Genomic DNA, 19,066 nt, shown 5'->3' on the forward strand with positions numbered 1-19,066 from the left:
GTCCAATTCTTGTCATGGATATGAAGGATATAAGTGGTAATTCTTGTCATTGGTATGAAAGGGTACAAAGGATAAGTGCTCTACTGCGAAAGTTACAAACTTACCAAGTTAATCCAGATATTTGGCGGGCTTAAAGTTGGCAAAGAAATTTTTGTGAACTTTGACAGATGGGCTCAGGAGAAAAAGTGGTGGCATAAGTCCAAAGTAAATATCCAGACAAAACAGCGGGCAAATAAGGATGAGCCTAGCAAACTAGCGACTAATGTGTGTGGAAGCTGTTAAAGCTTCTTCATTCTCTCTATCTCATGGCTTCTCTTCTTTCCTTCTATGTTCCCAATTCAAAGATGATAAGAGCTTCTTCATCACAGTCTGTTTCTGCACCGACAGTTTCCGTGCCGGAGAACCTTACTGAAAAATTTGGGAGAAAGGGCATCAAGTTCTTGGAGTCTGATAACATCCCCATTGTTGAACTCAGAGTCAGAAATGGCAGTTCATTGAGGCTTCAAATACCCAATGCTCATGTGACTTCATACAAGCCAAAGGTGTACTGGAAGGACGACGGCTTCCAAGAAGTTCTTTACACAATTCCAGGCAATGGAACAGATCCTAATTCTACCAAAGCCAAGGGAGGAATTGGTTTGGTCTTGAATGATATATCAGAAGCAGGCTCCAAAGGCTCACTTGTTTCCACTTCTGAATGGACAGTAAAAGATGTTGATTCCGATTCCATTGATGCTCTCCAGGTTTTTTTTTTTTTTTCGTTCTTTCTTTCTTTTGGTTCCATTTGAAACAAAAAAAAAAATACAGAGACGTCAGAAGTTTAAATGACCAAAACCTTAGTTGTTAGAAATACATAAGATTTTGATCATGAAATTACCAAAACAATGCACAGATACAAAACTAGAGAGCCGAGAATATATCTTGGTTTTCCATTGATTTGTCACTTAGATTTGTTGCAGGTTGAATTAAGCAGCACTAGTGGAACACTTGACATAACCTATGTCGTCAGTTTATATCCGGTAAGCATGGCAACGGCTGTTATTGTGAGAAACAAAGGCCGGAAGCCAGTGACTCTGACCAATGCCATACTCAGCCATTTCAAGTTCAAAAGACGAAGCGGGGCGGGGATCCAAGGTCTCAAGGGCTGTGCTTACACTGCACTCCCTCCACTGTCTTCTCCTTTTGAGATTTTGTCTCCAGCTGAAGCAATGAAAGCTGACACTCCAGGGTGGTTCGATTTTGGTTCTCAGCCTGAAGAGAAGCCAGGTTCTTGGACTCACCAAGATGTGCCTTTCACCATTTTGAAAAACAAGTTCAGCAGGGTTTATGCTGCCCCTCCTAAAGAGAGACTGAAGCCAATTTATAACACGCCACCTTCCAAATATGAAACACTGGATCAGGTAACCATTCTTTGCTAAATATTCTTCATCTAACTCCTAATCAACAAAAATATATCCGGTGATCATCTGTCTATTCAAATCTCATAAACGAGAGTTCGATGTGTCGTTAAATAATAATAAAAAATCAGCAAAAACATAAGGAATGAATAATTGAGTCTCGCTAGATGTAAAATAAAAAAATTGTAATTGGTTGCCAGTTTTTTATGGAATTGCGTGACTGCGAATCAGGACCGCACTACCTAATCAATGGTTCAAATTTACTGTCCGACAAGGAACATTACCAATGATATTGGTTCTTGTACATATTTATGTAAACATAATAAATTTGTGTTTATTTTTTCTTTCCAACTTATTGGTTTGTGAATTTCAGGGGCGTGAGCTCTTCTACAGGGTGATACGCATGGGATTTGAGGATATCTACTTATCCAGCCCTGGTTCTTTCTATGAGAAATATGGGGAGGAGTATTTTATATGCACTGGCCCTGCTTCAATGCTGGTACCTGTGGTTGTCAAGCCTGGTGAGGATTGGAGAGGGGCACAAGTTATTGAACATGATAATTTGTAGTAAATATTTTTCTTTTCCTTTGTTCCTTTTTTGTGTTCTAAATATCTGTAGAGCAAGGTCTAGTCTTTTTTCTTTTTTTTTTTCTTCTTCTTCTACTAGTTTGATCACCTGGTAAGCATGTGACGCCAAATATTTTTCGTACCATTGATTTCGTTCATCACAAAATCACACTGATGTATTGTTGATCGTATTGACTTCATCCTATGGATAGTCTACACAACTAATGATCCATATTTACCTGCAATATTAGAAACAAAGAAAAGGAATCCCATGGCAAACTAAAGGTTTCAGGTTCGAACCCTCATGGAATCTTAGTTGTGTGTATGTGAGAAACTCCCCTTCCTCGTAGTTTAGACTATCGCTTGTACTCAAAAGAAAAAAAAAAAAGGATACTTTCAGATGTAGAGAGTGGAACCTAGTTTAAAACTTTATCAATTAGAAGTTGCTACATGGGACGTCGTTACTTTTTATTAAAATTGATCTTAAAATTGATCTAAATTGTTGTGCACATTTTTCTCTGCTATGTATTTTGTACGATAAATGTATCTTATATTCTCAATCAATACTTCGCTTTTACTCATTAAATAGAGTTTGTTCAAAACCCTAGCCCCCTTTCTCCCAAAAAACACTCTTAGAGCCTTTTTCACTTTTAGGGGGGAAGAGCCATTGTTCTTCCTCCCTCTCCCCTCTTCTCTTCCTCTCTTCCTCCTTTCACCTCTTCCCCCATTTTCAGAGACAAATGATTTTCCCTATTTGTCTTAGTTTTGTTATGATTTTCATCCAACCATTATAGGCGGTTGTAGCTCAGCGTTGGATCTTCACCTGCATTTCGGCGTCGGATCTTCACCACTATCTTTTTTGCAATTTCTTTATTTTTGGAATAAGTTGCAGATACTCTTTGGGTTATCTGTGTGGTTTTCACCTCTCCTTTCGTGAGAGTTTTTCATCTCTCTTTTGTGAGAGCTTTTCATCTCTCCTTGGTGAGAGCTTTATTTGTATTGTTATGGCTTGGTTTTTTCAAGCTTTATCTTTTTTTTATTATTCTAAATTTGCAGTTTTAGTTGGGATTCCTATGCCAGAGTTTTTTCGATCTTGCCTGATCGTTAGTGGAGAGATACCTAATTTTCTTAATTTTGATATTAGAAAGCTCCGTTATTGTAATGGTTTGTGGCTAGTGACTTTTTTTACTGAATTATGAATGCAATCATAGAATTTCTCCAAAAAAAAAAGATTCATGACATAGAGGTCCATGCCAACTTTCTAAATGGCACACAAACCTTGGTAATTTTTTTTTTTTATAGTTGGAATACGAATGATAGTCTAAACCTAATGCAACAACACTATTTCTTGCAGCAACACTTATCTACTCTGATGTACTCTACTTCTTTATCACTATATAAGGTTTGTACATAATATATCTCTACAACTCAAACCAAAATACATATTCAAAAAAATCACAGAAAGTTCAAACAGATCTCTTGCACACCATAGTAAGATTAGATCTGAAAAAGGCTAAATAAAAGCATGATGATACGTGAACCAAATTAAGATAGGGAGATATGAAAAGATGCACAAAGTGAGATGAAAAGGAAAACTAGATATAGAACTTGACGTAAATCTTAAAAAAGAATAATAATTGGGAAAAAAGAGAGAGAGAGAGAGAGAGAGAGAGAGAGAGAGAGAGAGAGAGAGAGAGAGAGAGAGAGAGGGATGGCATAGAAACATTATATATCTAAAGGAAAAAAAAAAAGAAAAAGAATGGAGAGATATCAGGCCAAAAAAATTATGGGGAGTTATCCGAAGAATGAGATAGAAAAGAAAGAAAAAAAAAGTAGGAGAGAGAGGGAGAGAGAGAGAGAGAGAGGTAAGAAAGAAAAGAAAGAGGTGTGACGCATATAAGTAGGGGTGGGCACGGTCGGGTTTATTCCTCGAATTGGAACTAAAATAAAACCTTATGTATACAGTCTGGGTTTCGTTCAATTTTCATATAAAAGTATCTAGAGGAATTGAACTGGACCGACAATTTATCCTCGAATTGGAACCGAAATTAAAACTTACACACAATCCGATTAGTGCTTGACTAATGGAACCAAATCAAATTTATACGGTTTCAGTTTGGTTTAGCCGGTTTGCAGTTTGGGAGAAGAGAAAAGAGGAAGATGTGCAGAAGAGAGAAATAGGAAGAAGAGAGAAGCAGAAAGAAGGGAAAAGTAGGAAAAAGAGAAAATATGAAAGGAGAAAAAGAATGAGGCGTAACAAGAAGAATGAGAATGATTCACTAAAAAGAAAAAGAAGTAGTGCTAGAGTTGTTATTTAGTGAGGTATAAATTGGGACTAAGCCAATTGTGTATTAATTGGAATTATCTTCATATTACTTGGGGTTACTAATGTGATTTGAATATTAATTTGGCTTACAAATAAATTTGGATATAAATGAATTAGTAAACTTAACATAACCCGTCTGATTCCATTTAGACTAATTTTTCCAAGGCAAGAGCCTGGATGGGAACTGATCCAAACTGTCATGTTCAATTTTTGAGCCTCAGTTGACTTTTTTGGGTTTTTTTCAACTCGATTCTGCTTTAAATGAGGTTCACATGGGCTTAGTACTTTACTAAGGGTAGGCATTTGAACTGATGAACCGAACCAAATCGATATGGACAAAAACCCAGGAAAATTAGTTTTGGCTTAAAGCTGTTCGTTTCTCAATTTTTACCACTTAAAAACCAAACCGGATAGATACATATATTGATAATATAAATAATTTTTCTTAAGAATTTTATACAAAAATTAGAGTATCCTAATCTCTCTTAGCCTCCCTTGTCTCCCACATGTCTCACCCCTCTTTTATCTTCATCATGATGTCAACCTCCTCATCCCTCCCTGTCTCATATCCATGCCTCTAATGCCATCATCCACTATCTTTTTGTTGTTTTGATTTGAATTCATTGATGGATTAGTGTAAGAGAGTTGAGTTTTATTTTTGGGCTTCAAATGATAATGCCCAACCAAAAAAATAAATTCAATGCAAAGGTAGGGTATGTTAACACTCATGGTCTCATAGGTTACAATGACCATCACATTGAAGTTGGTTCTTTGAGAGCTCTTGATGCATTTATTGACCTAGAAGTGTAGGATTTTGGCCTCAGAGATAATTAGCGGCCACATGGATGATTGAAGTTGATTCTTGATCTTGAGAAATTGAATCTAAGGTTTTCTAGACAAGTTGAATTTAGTGTGTGGGATTAGATGAGGTAGGTAGGAAAATATTAGTAGAGATTAGAGGCGCATATTGGTAGGAGTTTGAATAGGCATGGTTCAAACTAGTGTTGGGCTCGGTTTGGGTTGGTTCAATTTTGGGCTCAAACCAAACACTGAACCGTAGGTGTGGCTATTATATATGGAAATCGGAACCAAACCATAGCTGGTGTAAACTAGTGACTTCGGTTAACCGAACTTATTGGTTTGGTTTGGTTCAGTCTGGATTTTGGGCTTTCTTAAAAATTGCTCAAATTTCACACAAAATACATTTATGAGCCCAATTCAAAGCACATAAACATGTACATGAATTCAAAGCATATAAAGCTGTACATATTCAAAGCATTTTTTAGCCCAAAATCATATGTTAAAAACTGGACAGCAGCATCATCATCATTATATATTCAATATCCATCATCACACATTGATCCTCAAATATCATAAATGACAAACATCACACATGAATTTAACACATTACGATCCATCATCACACAAATGGCAAACATCAAACATAAATTTAACAAATTCAACACAATATGAAAGATAGATATTAGTATATCACAAGTTTCAACAACAATCAAAACAACAACATCAGAAATTACAAAGCATCCAAGCTACATAAAAAGGATTGTTGTAGTAGCCGCTACCATCTTGTTTCTTCAATCAATCCGTGGGAATGAGAGTGTCACTAAGAGGTTGTCCATTTAATTGAAATGATTCAACTTCTGCAAGAACATAAAACATAAAATAAATTAATGTTTACAAAGTTAAAACACACATATTAAAACTAAAAACAATAACAATACCAAACCCTTTCCTTTTTCCAATTTCTCCAAAGTTAGGTACAACTCCAATTCATCTTCAGTGCTCTCCTTGTTGAAGTCAAAACCCTCACTTCTCAACCAATCATTTGTGCATATAAGGGCTTCAACTGTTTTGGGAGTCAAACAAGCCCGAAAAGGATCCACAACCTTTTTTCCAGCACTAAAGGCGGATTCTGAATGGACACTCGAAATGGAAACAACAAATATGTCCTTTGCAACCTTAGACATGATTGGAAACCTTGGAGAGTGTTCTTTCCACCAAATATGTCCTTTGCAACCTTAGACATGATTGGAAACTTTGGAGAGTGTTCTTTCCACCAGCCCAACAAATTAAACTTTACATTTTTTAGATTCCTAACAGGCTCCAATAAGTATTTATCAACTTCGTTCCCAATTTGTACCACATCTTTATCTTTTCTTGATCTCATAAATTGCTCAAGCATTGAATCACTCTCAACACATTGATCCAGCTCACTCTCCGTGATTTCTTCCACATAAGAGTGGCAAATAGATGGGTTTTCTTTCTTGTACTTCTCATACAAATGCATTAAAACCTTCTTTACTTCAACTATTATCTCATCAACTTTGGATTCATCTATTTCCAAAAAAAAAGGAAGGTTAAACTGAACATAGTCAATTTTGTACCTTGGATCAAGTACAACTAGTATTATAAGCTTGTTCATACCACTAATTTATCCCCAATACTTGTTGTACTTCTTTTTCATTGAAGTTGCTATCCTTTTCATAAAAGGGTCTCTGCTTTGCATAATTCCATTCAACCCATTCACAATTTTACACTACTACGTTTTACTATTTACGCGACAAACGTTTGCGCGACGAATACATGTTCGTCGCGCAAAACGCAATAAAGCGACGCAAAAAACCTATCGTTGTGCAAAAAATTTAAAACTTGCGCGACCAAAGTTTTCGAAGCGCAAAACATCTTAGCGCGACATATAAACACCTTCGTCGCGCAAAGGGGGAAAAAAAAAAACCCGGGTATTCTGTTGGCTCCAAATACTTGCGCGGGAGAGCAATCGTCGCTTAAGAAAACATAGTGCGACGATAGAATAATTTGTCGCGTAAAAGCGAGGTGATTTTGCTGCAAAACTCTTGCGACGACAGGTTTCGTCGCAAAAGACAACTTAGCGCGACGAAACCATTTATCGTCGCGTAAGAAAACGAAGGATATTTTTAATTTGGCGCCAAAATAATTGAGGGGGGATATTTTATTTTGCATGACGAAACATATTTCATCACGTAAAGCAGATGTCGGTACATTCTTGCTCGACGAAAAAGAATTGTTACGCGACGGAATTTTGTTTTTGGGCGACGAGGACAAGAATTTGCACGACGAAATCTTGTGTGACGCAAACATCTTACATCGCGCAAAAGTTTTTTTGTCGACAAGTTTTTACGCGACGAAAAAAACTCGTTTTGTGCAACCAAAAAAATGGTTTTTCGCAACGGCATTTTGCGCGACGATTAGTAAATTCGTCGCGCAAATTCTTTCTTCTTCATATCAGAACTTTGCCATTGCAGAGGCAGAAAGGAAAAAAATTTCCTTTCTGCCTCTCTCTCAACCTCTCTGCCACTGTATTTACTGGAAATTCAGTACGTTCAGTGGGTAAGTATTTTTTGTCGTTACTTTATAAGTATTAATGTAAATTCGTACTAACGCTATTAATTTTGTTCTCGTTAGGGCTATTTGTAATTAGCGATTGGTGGAGAACGATTGACACGGTATTTTATTCGTTTGATATATTAAAAATGTTAAACTTAGTTTGTTATATGTACAGTTTTTTTGTGAAGTTATATTTATATTATGTTGTTAAATTGTGTGTGACGTAGCACAATGTGTTGTGATGTACGAAGTTAATTGAAATTAACTTCGTACTTTTATTTGTATGTTTAGTAACATTTAGTTTCCCGTTCGAGATTAGTTGGATTTCGTACATGGATGCGTAAAGCATGACTGCGGTCCAATTAATTCTTGAATTGTCCCACTATTTGGACAGTTTGGTAATGCATAGTGTTGTCATGTAATCCACGGCTACAGGATTAGGTTTCGATTGTGGAGATTTCGGTGTCATCTCGGTACGTTCTTCGGGTGGTACGTAGGTATTTATACCTATGCCCACCTCAAGAACTGTATCGAGATGCTGCCGAAATTCATCCATGTCGAAATCTAATCTCATGTAGCCGTAGGTTACGTGACAGGACTATGCATTCCCAAATGGGATAGGGCCCTTACCGGAGGCATAAGGTGACATTATAACTTCGTATGAAGTTGTTGTGATTGTTATGTTGTGATTATGGTTTCAGGAATTATGAGCAGAAGGTGGATACAGAACCCGAATAGATGCTCAGACGAATACTTGGATGGAATCGAGGATTTTATTGAGTTTGCACGTAGACACAACCCGGGTGCAACTAGAATCCGATGTCCTTGTAGGAGGTGTAATAACACGTTGTGGGAGACAATTGAAAATGTTGGATTTCATTTAGTAAGGAATGGAATGATTGAGACATATAGCATTTGGAACCTTCATGGGGAACAATTAGACCATGCTTCGTCTTCAAATGCCACAAGAATGGACAATGTTGAACCTATTGTGGATCCTAATGATCAAGTCATGGATATTATAGAGGATGTTTTTCCATTTGCATCGACCAACATCAATCACGAAAGGGAAGATGACGTGCCAACACCAATAGACAGCGCGGAGTTTGAACAATATGAAAAACTGTTAAAAAATGCAAACCAAGAGTTATACCCGGGGTGCGAGAGCTTTTCCGTTCTCACGGCCATTGTAGAGCTAATGCACGGAAAAATAAAGTATCGTATGTCGAACCTGTGTTTCGATTACTTTTTTGGGGTTTTCAAGAGAATGCTTCCGATGGACAATTGTTTGCCGAAAGACCATAAACACGCGCAGAAGGTGTTGAATGGTCTTGGATTGGGTTATGAAAAAATTCATGCTTGCAAAAATAATTGCATGTTATTCTACAAGGAGCATGAAACGTTGGATACATGCCTTATATGCAATGAGTCGAGGTTCAAAATGACATCTCATAATAGAACGACTAAGATCCCACAAAAAGTCATGCGTTATCTGCCCCTGAAACCTAGGTTGCAGCGATTGTATATGTCGACGCACACTGCCACAGACATGAGATGGCATAAGGAAAAACGGGTAGACGATGATGTAATGCGGCATCCTGCAGATGGGGAGGCATGGAAAGAGTTCGATCGAACGTTCCCCGAGTTTGCTGCTGATCCCCGAAATGTTAGATTGGGACTTGCCACTGACGGATTCAATCCGTATGGGGTTCTAAACCAACACCACAGCACTTGGCCGATTTTCGCATTCCCATATAATTTGCCGCCTTGGAAATGCATGAAAAAAGAATACATGATGATGACTGTTTTGATAACTGAGGATCCTGGAGGTCAATCGATGTTTACTTAAGGCCGCTGGTTGATGAGCTGAAGGATTTATGGACAAACGGTGTTCGCACGTACGATAAATCAACTGGAAGATGTTCACTTTGCGGGCAGCAGTTATGTGGACTGTGAATGATTTTCCAGCATATGCAATGGTTTCTGGGTGGAGCACAAAGGGTTATATGGCATGTCCTGTATGCAAGGAAGATGTAACTTCTGGTTGGCACGCGGAAAAAGTTTGTTACCTTGGTCATCGGAGATGGTTGCCATGGGACCACGAGTGGCGGGAAAAAGATAAAGAGTTCGACGGGAACACAGAGCGCCTCAGACCTAGAGAATGGTCCGGTGATGAGATCTTGAAACAGCTTAACCGTTTAGATTTTGCTCCGTTCGAAAAAACAGTTAGTCGGACCAGACCTTCTACACATATGAACTGGACTCACAAGCCTATGTTTTTTGAGCTCCCATATTGGTCGAAACTCAAATTGAGGCACAATCTAGATGTGATGCATGTTGAGAAAAATGTATTTGACACATTGGTGGGCACGATTCTAGATATCGAGGGCAAGACAAAGGACACAATCAAAGCCCGTCTTGATTTGGAAAGAATGGGCATACGAAAGGGGGTTATGGATGAACAGGGACAGTGATAAAGCTAGAAGGGATCTTGCATTCTTTTCTATGAAACCGAATGACAAAAAAGAGTTTCTAAAGTTTGTATCGTCTGTAAAATTTCCCGATGGGTATGCTTCTAATATCGCACGTTGCGTGAATGTCGATGGGGGTAAATTTACTGGACTTAAGAGCCATGACTGCCATGTGTTTATGCAACGCCTACTTCCTGTGGGTATTCGACATCTATTGCCGGAAGATGTTGTGAAGCCAATCATGTTGTTGTCCAGATTTTTTTTCCAACTGACGGCAAAAACATTACGAAAGACAGACATATTGCAGTTGCGCCATGACATTGTCCAAGTCCTATGCAAGTTTGAGATGATATTTCCTCCAGCTTTCTTCACAAGTATGATGCACGTGATGGTTCACTTGCCAGAAGAGGCATTGCTTGTTGGTCCTGTCAACTATCGCTGGATGTATCCAATAGAAAGGTATATAATCCTTATCGTTTGTGTATGCATCATTATCACAGGCTTGCTAATTTGTATCATATCTTTTTATTTTGACAGGCTTCTCGGAGAGCTGAAAAAAAGTGTACGCAACAGGGCGAAGCCCGAAAGATCAATTATAGAGGCTTGGGTTCAATATGAGTCGCTTCCTTTCTGTGGAATGTATTTAAAAGATGTGGAGACGGCTTTCAATCGTCCTCAGCGCAATAACGACGGAGGTATGAGAAAGGAAAAACTTTCTGTTTTTGCCCAAAGCGCACGGCCCTTTGGAGATCCTGGACGAGGAGAGTCGTTTTCTAGAAATGACATGGAAGTAGCGCATTGGTTCGTACTGAACAATTGTGATGAGATAATGGCATACTTAGATGAGCATGAAGAGATGATGAAGCGAGAACATCCATCACATTTAGCTGCCCAGAAACAACGTGAATTGTTTCCACAATGGTTTTTGGAATCTGTAAGTTATAAGTGTTTTGTATTTGACAAATATAAATTGTAGTATTTAATTTTATCAGACTAACATGTGAATGGTTTTCTATTATATTAGGTGAATAAGTTGAAATCATCGAATTCCCCCACTTACAATGATGAGTTATATAACTTGGCCTTCGGCCCGATTCGCGCTGAATTGTTTTCGGGTTGTTATATTAACGGCGTTAAATTTTTGGGGGCTGCACGAGATGACAAGTTGTGTACGCAAAACAGCGGTGTCCATGTCCCAGGTGGAGGCGAAAGTACGAACATTGATTTCTATGGCAAACTCACAAATGTCGCTCAATTGCTTTACAAAGATCGATACCAAGTGATCATGTTTAAGTGTCGATGGTTTGATAGCAACCCAAATAGGCCGGAAAGTGTTAAAATCGACCATGGCTTACTATCTGTGAACATTAACAGAACTTGGTATGATGACGACCCTTACATTTTGGCAAACATGGCAACACAAATTGTGTATCTAGATGACCCTAAAGCCGGGAGCAGTTGGAAAGTTGTTCAGAAGATGGATCATAGGAACGTGTATGCTATACCAGAACTAGACCCAACTGACAACGACATCGACAATGTGGCTGACCAACGTTTAGAATCATCAATGGAAAATGATGCGGAAACACTTCGAGATACACATGTTATACAAGAACCGTTTCAAATACAAGGAGTGTCTTCAATCGAAATACCGATTCAGTCAATTACAATTGACCTCGGGGATCTTCCAAGATTCGATGTTGCAGTGGGCCCGAGCAGCGAAGATGATGTAGTTATAGTAGAGGAGGAGGAGGATTGGGAGACCGAAAGTGATGATAGCGACGATAACGAAAGTTATTATAGTTCAGATGATGAATAATTAAATTTTTTGTAATTTTATTATGTTAGTGTACAGACTTTGTGTAATACAAATGTTTGAATATATGTAGTTGTTATATCCAAACCTTATATATGTGGACAACTGAAACATTATTCAAATAAATTTAGTTATAAAACATTGGTAAATCAATATATCCAAACCCTTTTAATAATAAATTTTAATTTTTTTTTTTTTGACAAAACACATTTACAAAATGAAAATGATACAAAATTTGTTATAAAACATTGATAAATAAATATATCCAAACATTTTTATACAAAGTTTGAAAATTATTGACAACAAACATTTTTCAAAACTGAAAACCCTTGCGCGACGAAGTAAACATCGTCGTGCAAAGTTTGCACGATGAAGTAAACCTCGTCGTGCAAAGTTTGCGCGACCCATAATATACTAGTTGCGTGAAGCTAAAAATTGCGTGACAAAGTGTCATCCGTCAAGCGATGAAAGTTTGTGCGACGAAAACCATATGTTCGTCGCGCAAATATATATTATTTTATAATATACATTATATATACACATATATATTTGAAATTGACGATCGAGTTAGTTCATTGTATTCATATAGGGTCATGGAGTGTAGCTGTAAAAATTCATCAAAATCGGAGTTAAAATAACCGTTAAATCATGAGTTTTCATTTATAACCGTTCAAAAGTTTTGTCCCGTTACTTGATCTCTGAATGTTTTATTTTTCCGCTTTTTGGGGTCTAAGATCTCGAAGTACAAATAAACAAGTTTGATGGCTGGATTGCTGAAACTACTTTCGTAGAATGCGTTTGCCATCAAAACCATATATTCACCAACAATGAATAGTTTACTTATACTTTCGTTAAATATAACATAAGATTATGTCGTACCACCCTAGTGTAAACATCTTAAATTGAAGATCAAATTCAGTAATTGTATTCATATAGGGTCAAGAAAAGTAGCTGTAAAAAATCATAAAAATCAGAGCTAAAATAACCGTTAAATCATGACTTTTCATTTAGAACCGTCGACAAGTTTCGTCCCGTTACTTGATCTCTTAATGTTTGTTTTTTTCGATTTTCGGCATATACGATCTCGAAGTATAAAAAAACAAGTTTGCCGGTTGGATCATGAAAACTAGTTTCGGGTTTAGGGTTTCTGTGGTTTAGGGTTTAGGGTTTAGGGTTTAGTGTATAGGGTTTGCGTGACGAACAGGTGTCTTTGGTCGCACCAAGCTTGCAGAGAACGGTCTTGCGCGACGAAGAAAGGACCCATCGTCGTGCAATCACGTCACCCCTTCCTCCTTCAACACTTAGTCACAAAATTTTTCACGTTCACAGAAAGCTGACTTGCGCGACGTTTCTCATATTCGTCGCGCAATCTCTCCACGATAAAACTGAAAATGTTGCCGTTATTACAACAGTACGCGACAAAGTTTATTTGGTCGCACATAGCCTGCAGGGAACAGTCTTGCGCGACGACATCAATCCTCTTCATCACGCACATAGCCTGCAGGGAACAGTCTTTCACCTTTCACACTCTTCCTCCTTGGACACTTAGTGAAAATTTTTTGCGAGTTTTTGCGCGACGCTGTACGTACTCGTCGCGCAATCTCAACCAGTCCTTTCTCCTTTCACCCTCTTCCTCCTTGGACACTTAGTATACATTTTTTTGCGAGTTTTTGTGCAACGCTCTACGTATACATCACGCAAGTTCTCGAACGCTAAAAACTAAGCCCCAAATTCTGGTGGACTGGCAACTTTGCGAGACGAAATAAAGTACATGCGTCGCGCAAAGGTTCAATCTCTCCCTCTAAAACCTAAGTCCCAAATTCTGGCGGATTGGCAACATTGCGCGACGAAACACAATGTAGTGCGTCGCGCAAGTTTTCAATTTTGCCTGCTAAACCCTAGGTCCCAAATTCTGGCAGATTGGCAACATTGCGCGACGAAACACAATGTCGTGCGTCGCGCAAGTTTTCAATTTCACCCTCTAAACCCTAAATCCCAAATTCTGGCGGATTGGCAACATTGTGCGACGAACCACAATGTCGTGCGTCGCGCAAGGTTTCAATATCGCCCGCTAAACCCTAAATCCCAAATTTTGGCAGACTGCCAACATTGCGCGACGACAAACTACATTGTGCGTCACACAAAAACTTCTCTTTTACCAAATTTGGGTGGATTAACGACATTGCGCTACGGAACCCATACCTGTTTCGTCGCGCAATAGTCATTTAAAATTTCTTGCGTGATGTTTTTTTCATTTCGTCGTGCAAAAATGAATAAAATTTCAGAAACCACGCGATGGCTTCCTTCTTCCCTAGATTTCAGAAAATTTCTTCCTCTCTGTCTCCCTCTCCGCCGTCAGCTCAGCCTCCTACCCCGGTGGATTTGGACCGCACCGCCACAACGGTGGTACCCCGGAGCTTCCCCGCCGTCACCGTCGAGCCAGCCGCCGTAAGTTCTTCGGTTTTCACCGAATCTGCGCCTCCGTCGTTCTCCCTCCTTCGGCGACCAAATCCGACACCTGTGGTATGGTTTCTGTCCTATTTTTGATGCTTTAGCTGATGGTTGGGTAGGATTTCTGAAATTGTTGCAATAGGGCAGTTAATTTGAAACCCTAAGTTTCGGCCGGTTTTGATTTTCAATTCCGGCTACTTCCGGCCATTTTTCGGGGTATGTCCTAGAACAAAAGTGGCTCCAATTGATGTTTTGAACCTAGGGTCGGAACCTTGGCCCTTAGTTTTTAGAATTTTCCGGCAATTGGTATCGCTTTGGACACCCACGCGTTGCCGGGGCGTGTGGCGGCGCGTGGGTTACTGTAGCCGGCATGCATTAGGTCCTAGTGCAATCCTGTAGTTGTCACGAGCTCGTAGGTGTTTTCAGATTGGAATTTGGTTACCGTTTGAGTCTCGAACGGATTTTGCCTATTGTGCGATTTCCGGGTTTGTTATGTTCGGACCGTTGGATCGAACTCAAACTCACGTATGGTGTACCTTGTATTTCTTGGATCGTCTAGGATTCGACGGATCGTGGGTCGGAGTCCTGGATACTCCGAACTCGCAAACCCTAGGTCAATAATCTGAATAAAATTGTATGTGTTTTCAAATATTCGTATATTTTATTAATTTGTATGTGTATTAATGAAATTGTGCAGATGTAAGACCTGATTAGACGTCGTAGGGCGGTGACGACCACGCAGAGTTTGGAGCCCCCAACTCAGCCGACATCTGTTGCCACTGCGCCAGCACTGATGGACCACTTGACAGTTGGTCCTGCGTGGTCTCAGGCACCTGCTTCATCAGCGTTATCACTGGCGCAGCCTGTTAGCGCCAGGCGGCGTCATCGGCCGCTAGCACCACGGACACCACATCCACTGATGCGTCGAGGTCACAGCCAGGTATAGCTTTCCTTTTTCTCCAGTTAATTTTTTTTTTATTTCTTGTTTTTGTTTTTGTGTGTGTGTGTGTGTATTTTATTGTTAAATTTGTTATTTATTTAACATTCATGTCATCTTTCTTTGCAGCCAAGAAGAACACCCGAGGGCCGTGTCGGCAGTTGAAGACGGCGAAGGTCACCCGGGTGACCAACAGTCGTATTAACATCGGATACGACCAGCGACATCGGGCTGCACCGATAGCGGAGTTGCATAGCTCCTTGGCCCACGACATTGGTCATGTCATTCGGAGCTATTGCCCGATGCAATGGAAGTCTTGGAAGGTGATGCCTGACGAGACCAAGATTGCGGTTTGCGGCCAGTTGTCGGTATGTAGGCCTTTTCATTCTTTTTCTTTCAAACGTAGTTTTTATATTATTTAAATGTATGTAATTAATTTATTGCAGACGAACTACAACTTGGAGGACCTCGACGACGAGTCGTTGGCGTACGTCAACAGACTCTTCTCTGAGAGGTACAAACAGTGGAAGAGCGACTTGCACCACCATTTTGAGGCGTTTGATGATCCGCAAGTCGCTCTTCAAGAGGGTTGCCCGAAAGAGCTTGAGGGGCGGGAGGATAGTTGGGCGTGGCTCTGCGCTCATTTTCAGGCGCCCGCTTTTGTGGTAATTTTTTATAGACGTCTTTGGCGACGTTTATGTTCGACCTGGGAATGAGTTGGCCGAGTCCCTTCATGTAAGTATTATTTTATTTTAATTCTTATGTTACGCATTCAACTTTAAAGTTTATTATATGAATGTTTGAATTTATATTTTATGTTATGCTAAACAGACGACGATGGTGGAAAGGAGCCAGTTGGTTCTTCAGGAGTCCGCCTCCCAACTTCCTCCCGATACTCCGATCGAGTCTGTGGATCCTTCACAGGATGCTGGGTTTCAAATCTTGACGGAGACATTGTTCCATTTGATAACATAATTTGGGCTATTCCTGAGCCTTCAATCAGATCTGCAGGACCTGATATGGATGCCCTCACAACAGTGGCTATGGCAAGGATAGCAGACAGCGCAACTACTCATACGATCCTTCAAGATCGAAAGTATTTCTCAAAATTAATGCTTACATTGTTATAAAACTAAAGAATTGATGAGAGAATTTAGAAGCAGAGAAAACCTGTAAGATTGGTTTCTCTCTTCAGTATTATCTATATATTCAATTACAAGGAGGGGTGAACCCTTTTGTAGGCAAAGCCCCTTCCAACATGTGGTGAGCTCCACCTTATCATTTACAACACTCCCCCTTGGAGACCACAAATGCTACGGAATATGCCTCATTAAAAACCTTGCCAGTAAAAACCCAATGGGACAAAAAAAAATGGTCGAAGGGAAAAAGAGTACATAACTATATGTAACATAAAATTCTGTGTATATTGACATGCGTGCGACACTGCCTCGTTAAAACCTTGCCAGGAAAAACCCAGTGGGATAAAAACCTGGACGAAGGAAAAAGAGTACAGTTTGTAAAGGTCTTTATTGACAGCACGCTCCTCCTGATGCTTGGCAAAATATCTTTAAGTCATACTGTTGATCATCTTTCTGAATATCATAGTTGACACTACTTCTGTGAGTTAATAGTGTATGAAGGACTTTATTAATACCACATTCCCCCAGATGAATATCTCCCCTTGAATACTTCACGACTAGCTTTTTCCAGTAAGCGACCATAGAGATTTCAAGAGTCCGCATATCCAATAACACTTGGGCTATTTATAAGTTCACTCAAAAATATGTCCATATATGGTGTTATGCTTAGATAGCATCAAATATGCCTCACATCATCCCAAAATGATGGTGATGGAGTTGAGCTCTATCTGGAAAATACGATGTCCGGTCGAATATACTTCCGGAAAATCCTTAAGGTGTCCAACGGATAATCCTCATAAAAATACTTCAATACTTTCTTAGTATAAGCAAGAATCTCGTTGGCATAATTCAGGCACATGTCATTCAGGGATTGGCTTCATGCAATTTCAATCCTTTCAAGGATTTTGTTTAAAGGGATTAAACTTTATGACACATTAAATAGCTTTAACACAGCTATTTATACATCTTTAGGGAATCGCTTCTGGCGATATGCTCCGTGCATTTAATAACCCTTAAAGATAACATGTTGGTCTCCGTAAATGTGCAATAAAGGTATAAAGTGCGTGAACCTTGTAGGTTACAAGTGGGTATTTACAAGAAAGCGCAATGAGAAAAATGAGATCTCAAGGTATAAAGCGCGACTCGTTGCGCATGGTTTTTCACAAAGGCCTGGAATTGATTACGTGGAAACATACTCTCCAGTAATTGACACAATTACATTCCGTTACTGAATAAGTTTGGCGGTTTCAGAAAAACTTGAAATGAGACTCATGGAGCCCACTTACTATTTGTTTGTAGACTTTGGTGCATGACTTTATTGCAGATTCAAGGGTGTCATTTACCCTTTTCCCTATAAAAGGCTTCTCTCTTATGCAAATAAGATGAGACTATGATCAGAGAAGAAGAGAATAGAGGGAAGAAAGAAGAGAATAGAGTGAGAGTCAGAAAGAAGAGAAAGAGTGGAGTCTATCTGAGGAGAAATTTTGTCAGTGTAAACACCACAAAGAGAAATATAATTTCACTCCCAATATTACAGTGGTACTTCTCATCCTCTTATTATTTTAGTTTTATAACACGTTATTAGCACGATAGTCTCTCCTTTTATTTTTGAAAATTTTCCAACCCAGCACTATGTGGTTATTTCTCTGTCTCCTCTCTGTCATATGTCTACTCTCACTTTACTACTACAACGACATGCAAACTTTCTTTTTTGTGTTCTCACAATTTCTATGTTGGTTAATCCATGCTTGTTTAATTTACTTCTTTGTAACGTAATTTGTAATTTCTATGTTGTTTAATCCGTCCTGTTATTTTATGGTGGTGTAATTTTTTTTTTTACCCATCGCGTTGTAACACAAATTATTGTAATAAAATGATGGTGTGATCTTAAAACCCATCTATTATATCTTGAATAGTGGCGCAGTTATATTGCCCACACTATATGATATATTATGCACTTCATATATATTAGGTGGAGGTTTTTATCCCCACATTTATTTTATTTATGGTATGGTGTAGGTTTATTACCCATACGGCAATATTTATTTAAAGGTGTGGCGCGGGTTTATCGTCCACACAGCTGCCTTTACTTTTATTTAAAAAGTATGGAGCAGAATTAGTGCCCATACAAGCACATTTACTCTTACTTAAGGTATGATGCGGAATTAACCCTCATACTTTATAAATTTACTTTACCGCACATTTATTTTTATTAAAAGTATGATGTGGAATTAACCCTCATACTTTATGAATTTACTTTACTGCACATTTACTTTTATTAAAAGTATGATGTGGAATTAACCCTCATACTTTAGGAATTTACTTTATCGCATATTTACTTTTATTTAAAGTATGGTGCGGAATTAACGTCCATACAGCAAGCAATTTACTTTATGAATTTACTTTACCGCAAATTTAATTTTATTTAAAGTATGGTGCGGGTTTATCGTCCATACCAGCAAATTCATAGCACTTTATTTTTATCATCAATTAATATACCTGAAATTCCTATTAATAAGTGGCTTAATGTCCCAGATCTCGAGCCTAAAGTTTTGGATGGCAAATTTGGCAAAACTAGAGT

General features: G+C 38.9%; 1 protein-coding gene and 1 long non-coding RNA gene across 2 annotated transcripts in view; one reads left to right on the forward strand and one right to left on the reverse strand.

The window, feature by feature from the left end:
* Positions 1-242: 242 nt before the first annotated feature.
* Positions 243-2,155, forward strand: LOC117622383 (photosynthetic NDH subunit of subcomplex B 2, chloroplastic). Its single transcript, XM_034353039.1, has 3 exons — positions 243-743; positions 960-1,400; positions 1,771-2,155. The coding sequence occupies exons 1-3, from the start codon at positions 306-308 to the stop codon at positions 1,963-1,965; spliced, it is 1,074 nt and encodes a 357-aa protein (XP_034208930.1). The 5' UTR covers positions 243-305; the 3' UTR covers positions 1,966-2,155.
* Positions 2,156-5,735: 3,580 nt separating this feature from the next.
* LOC117622440 overlaps positions 5,736-19,066 on the reverse strand; it is a 20,202-nt gene continuing 6,871 nt past the window's right edge. The window contains exon 2 of the long non-coding RNA XR_004584988.1: positions 5,736-5,948. This is a non-coding gene — a long non-coding RNA (uncharacterized LOC117622440). The remainder of the gene's footprint in view (positions 5,949-19,066) is intronic.

The sequence above is a fragment of the Prunus dulcis genome, chromosome 3 (assembly GCF_902201215.1).
Source record: "Prunus dulcis chromosome 3, ALMONDv2, whole genome shotgun sequence".
In the NCBI taxonomy this organism is placed as follows: domain Eukaryota; kingdom Viridiplantae; phylum Streptophyta; class Magnoliopsida; order Rosales; family Rosaceae; genus Prunus; species Prunus dulcis.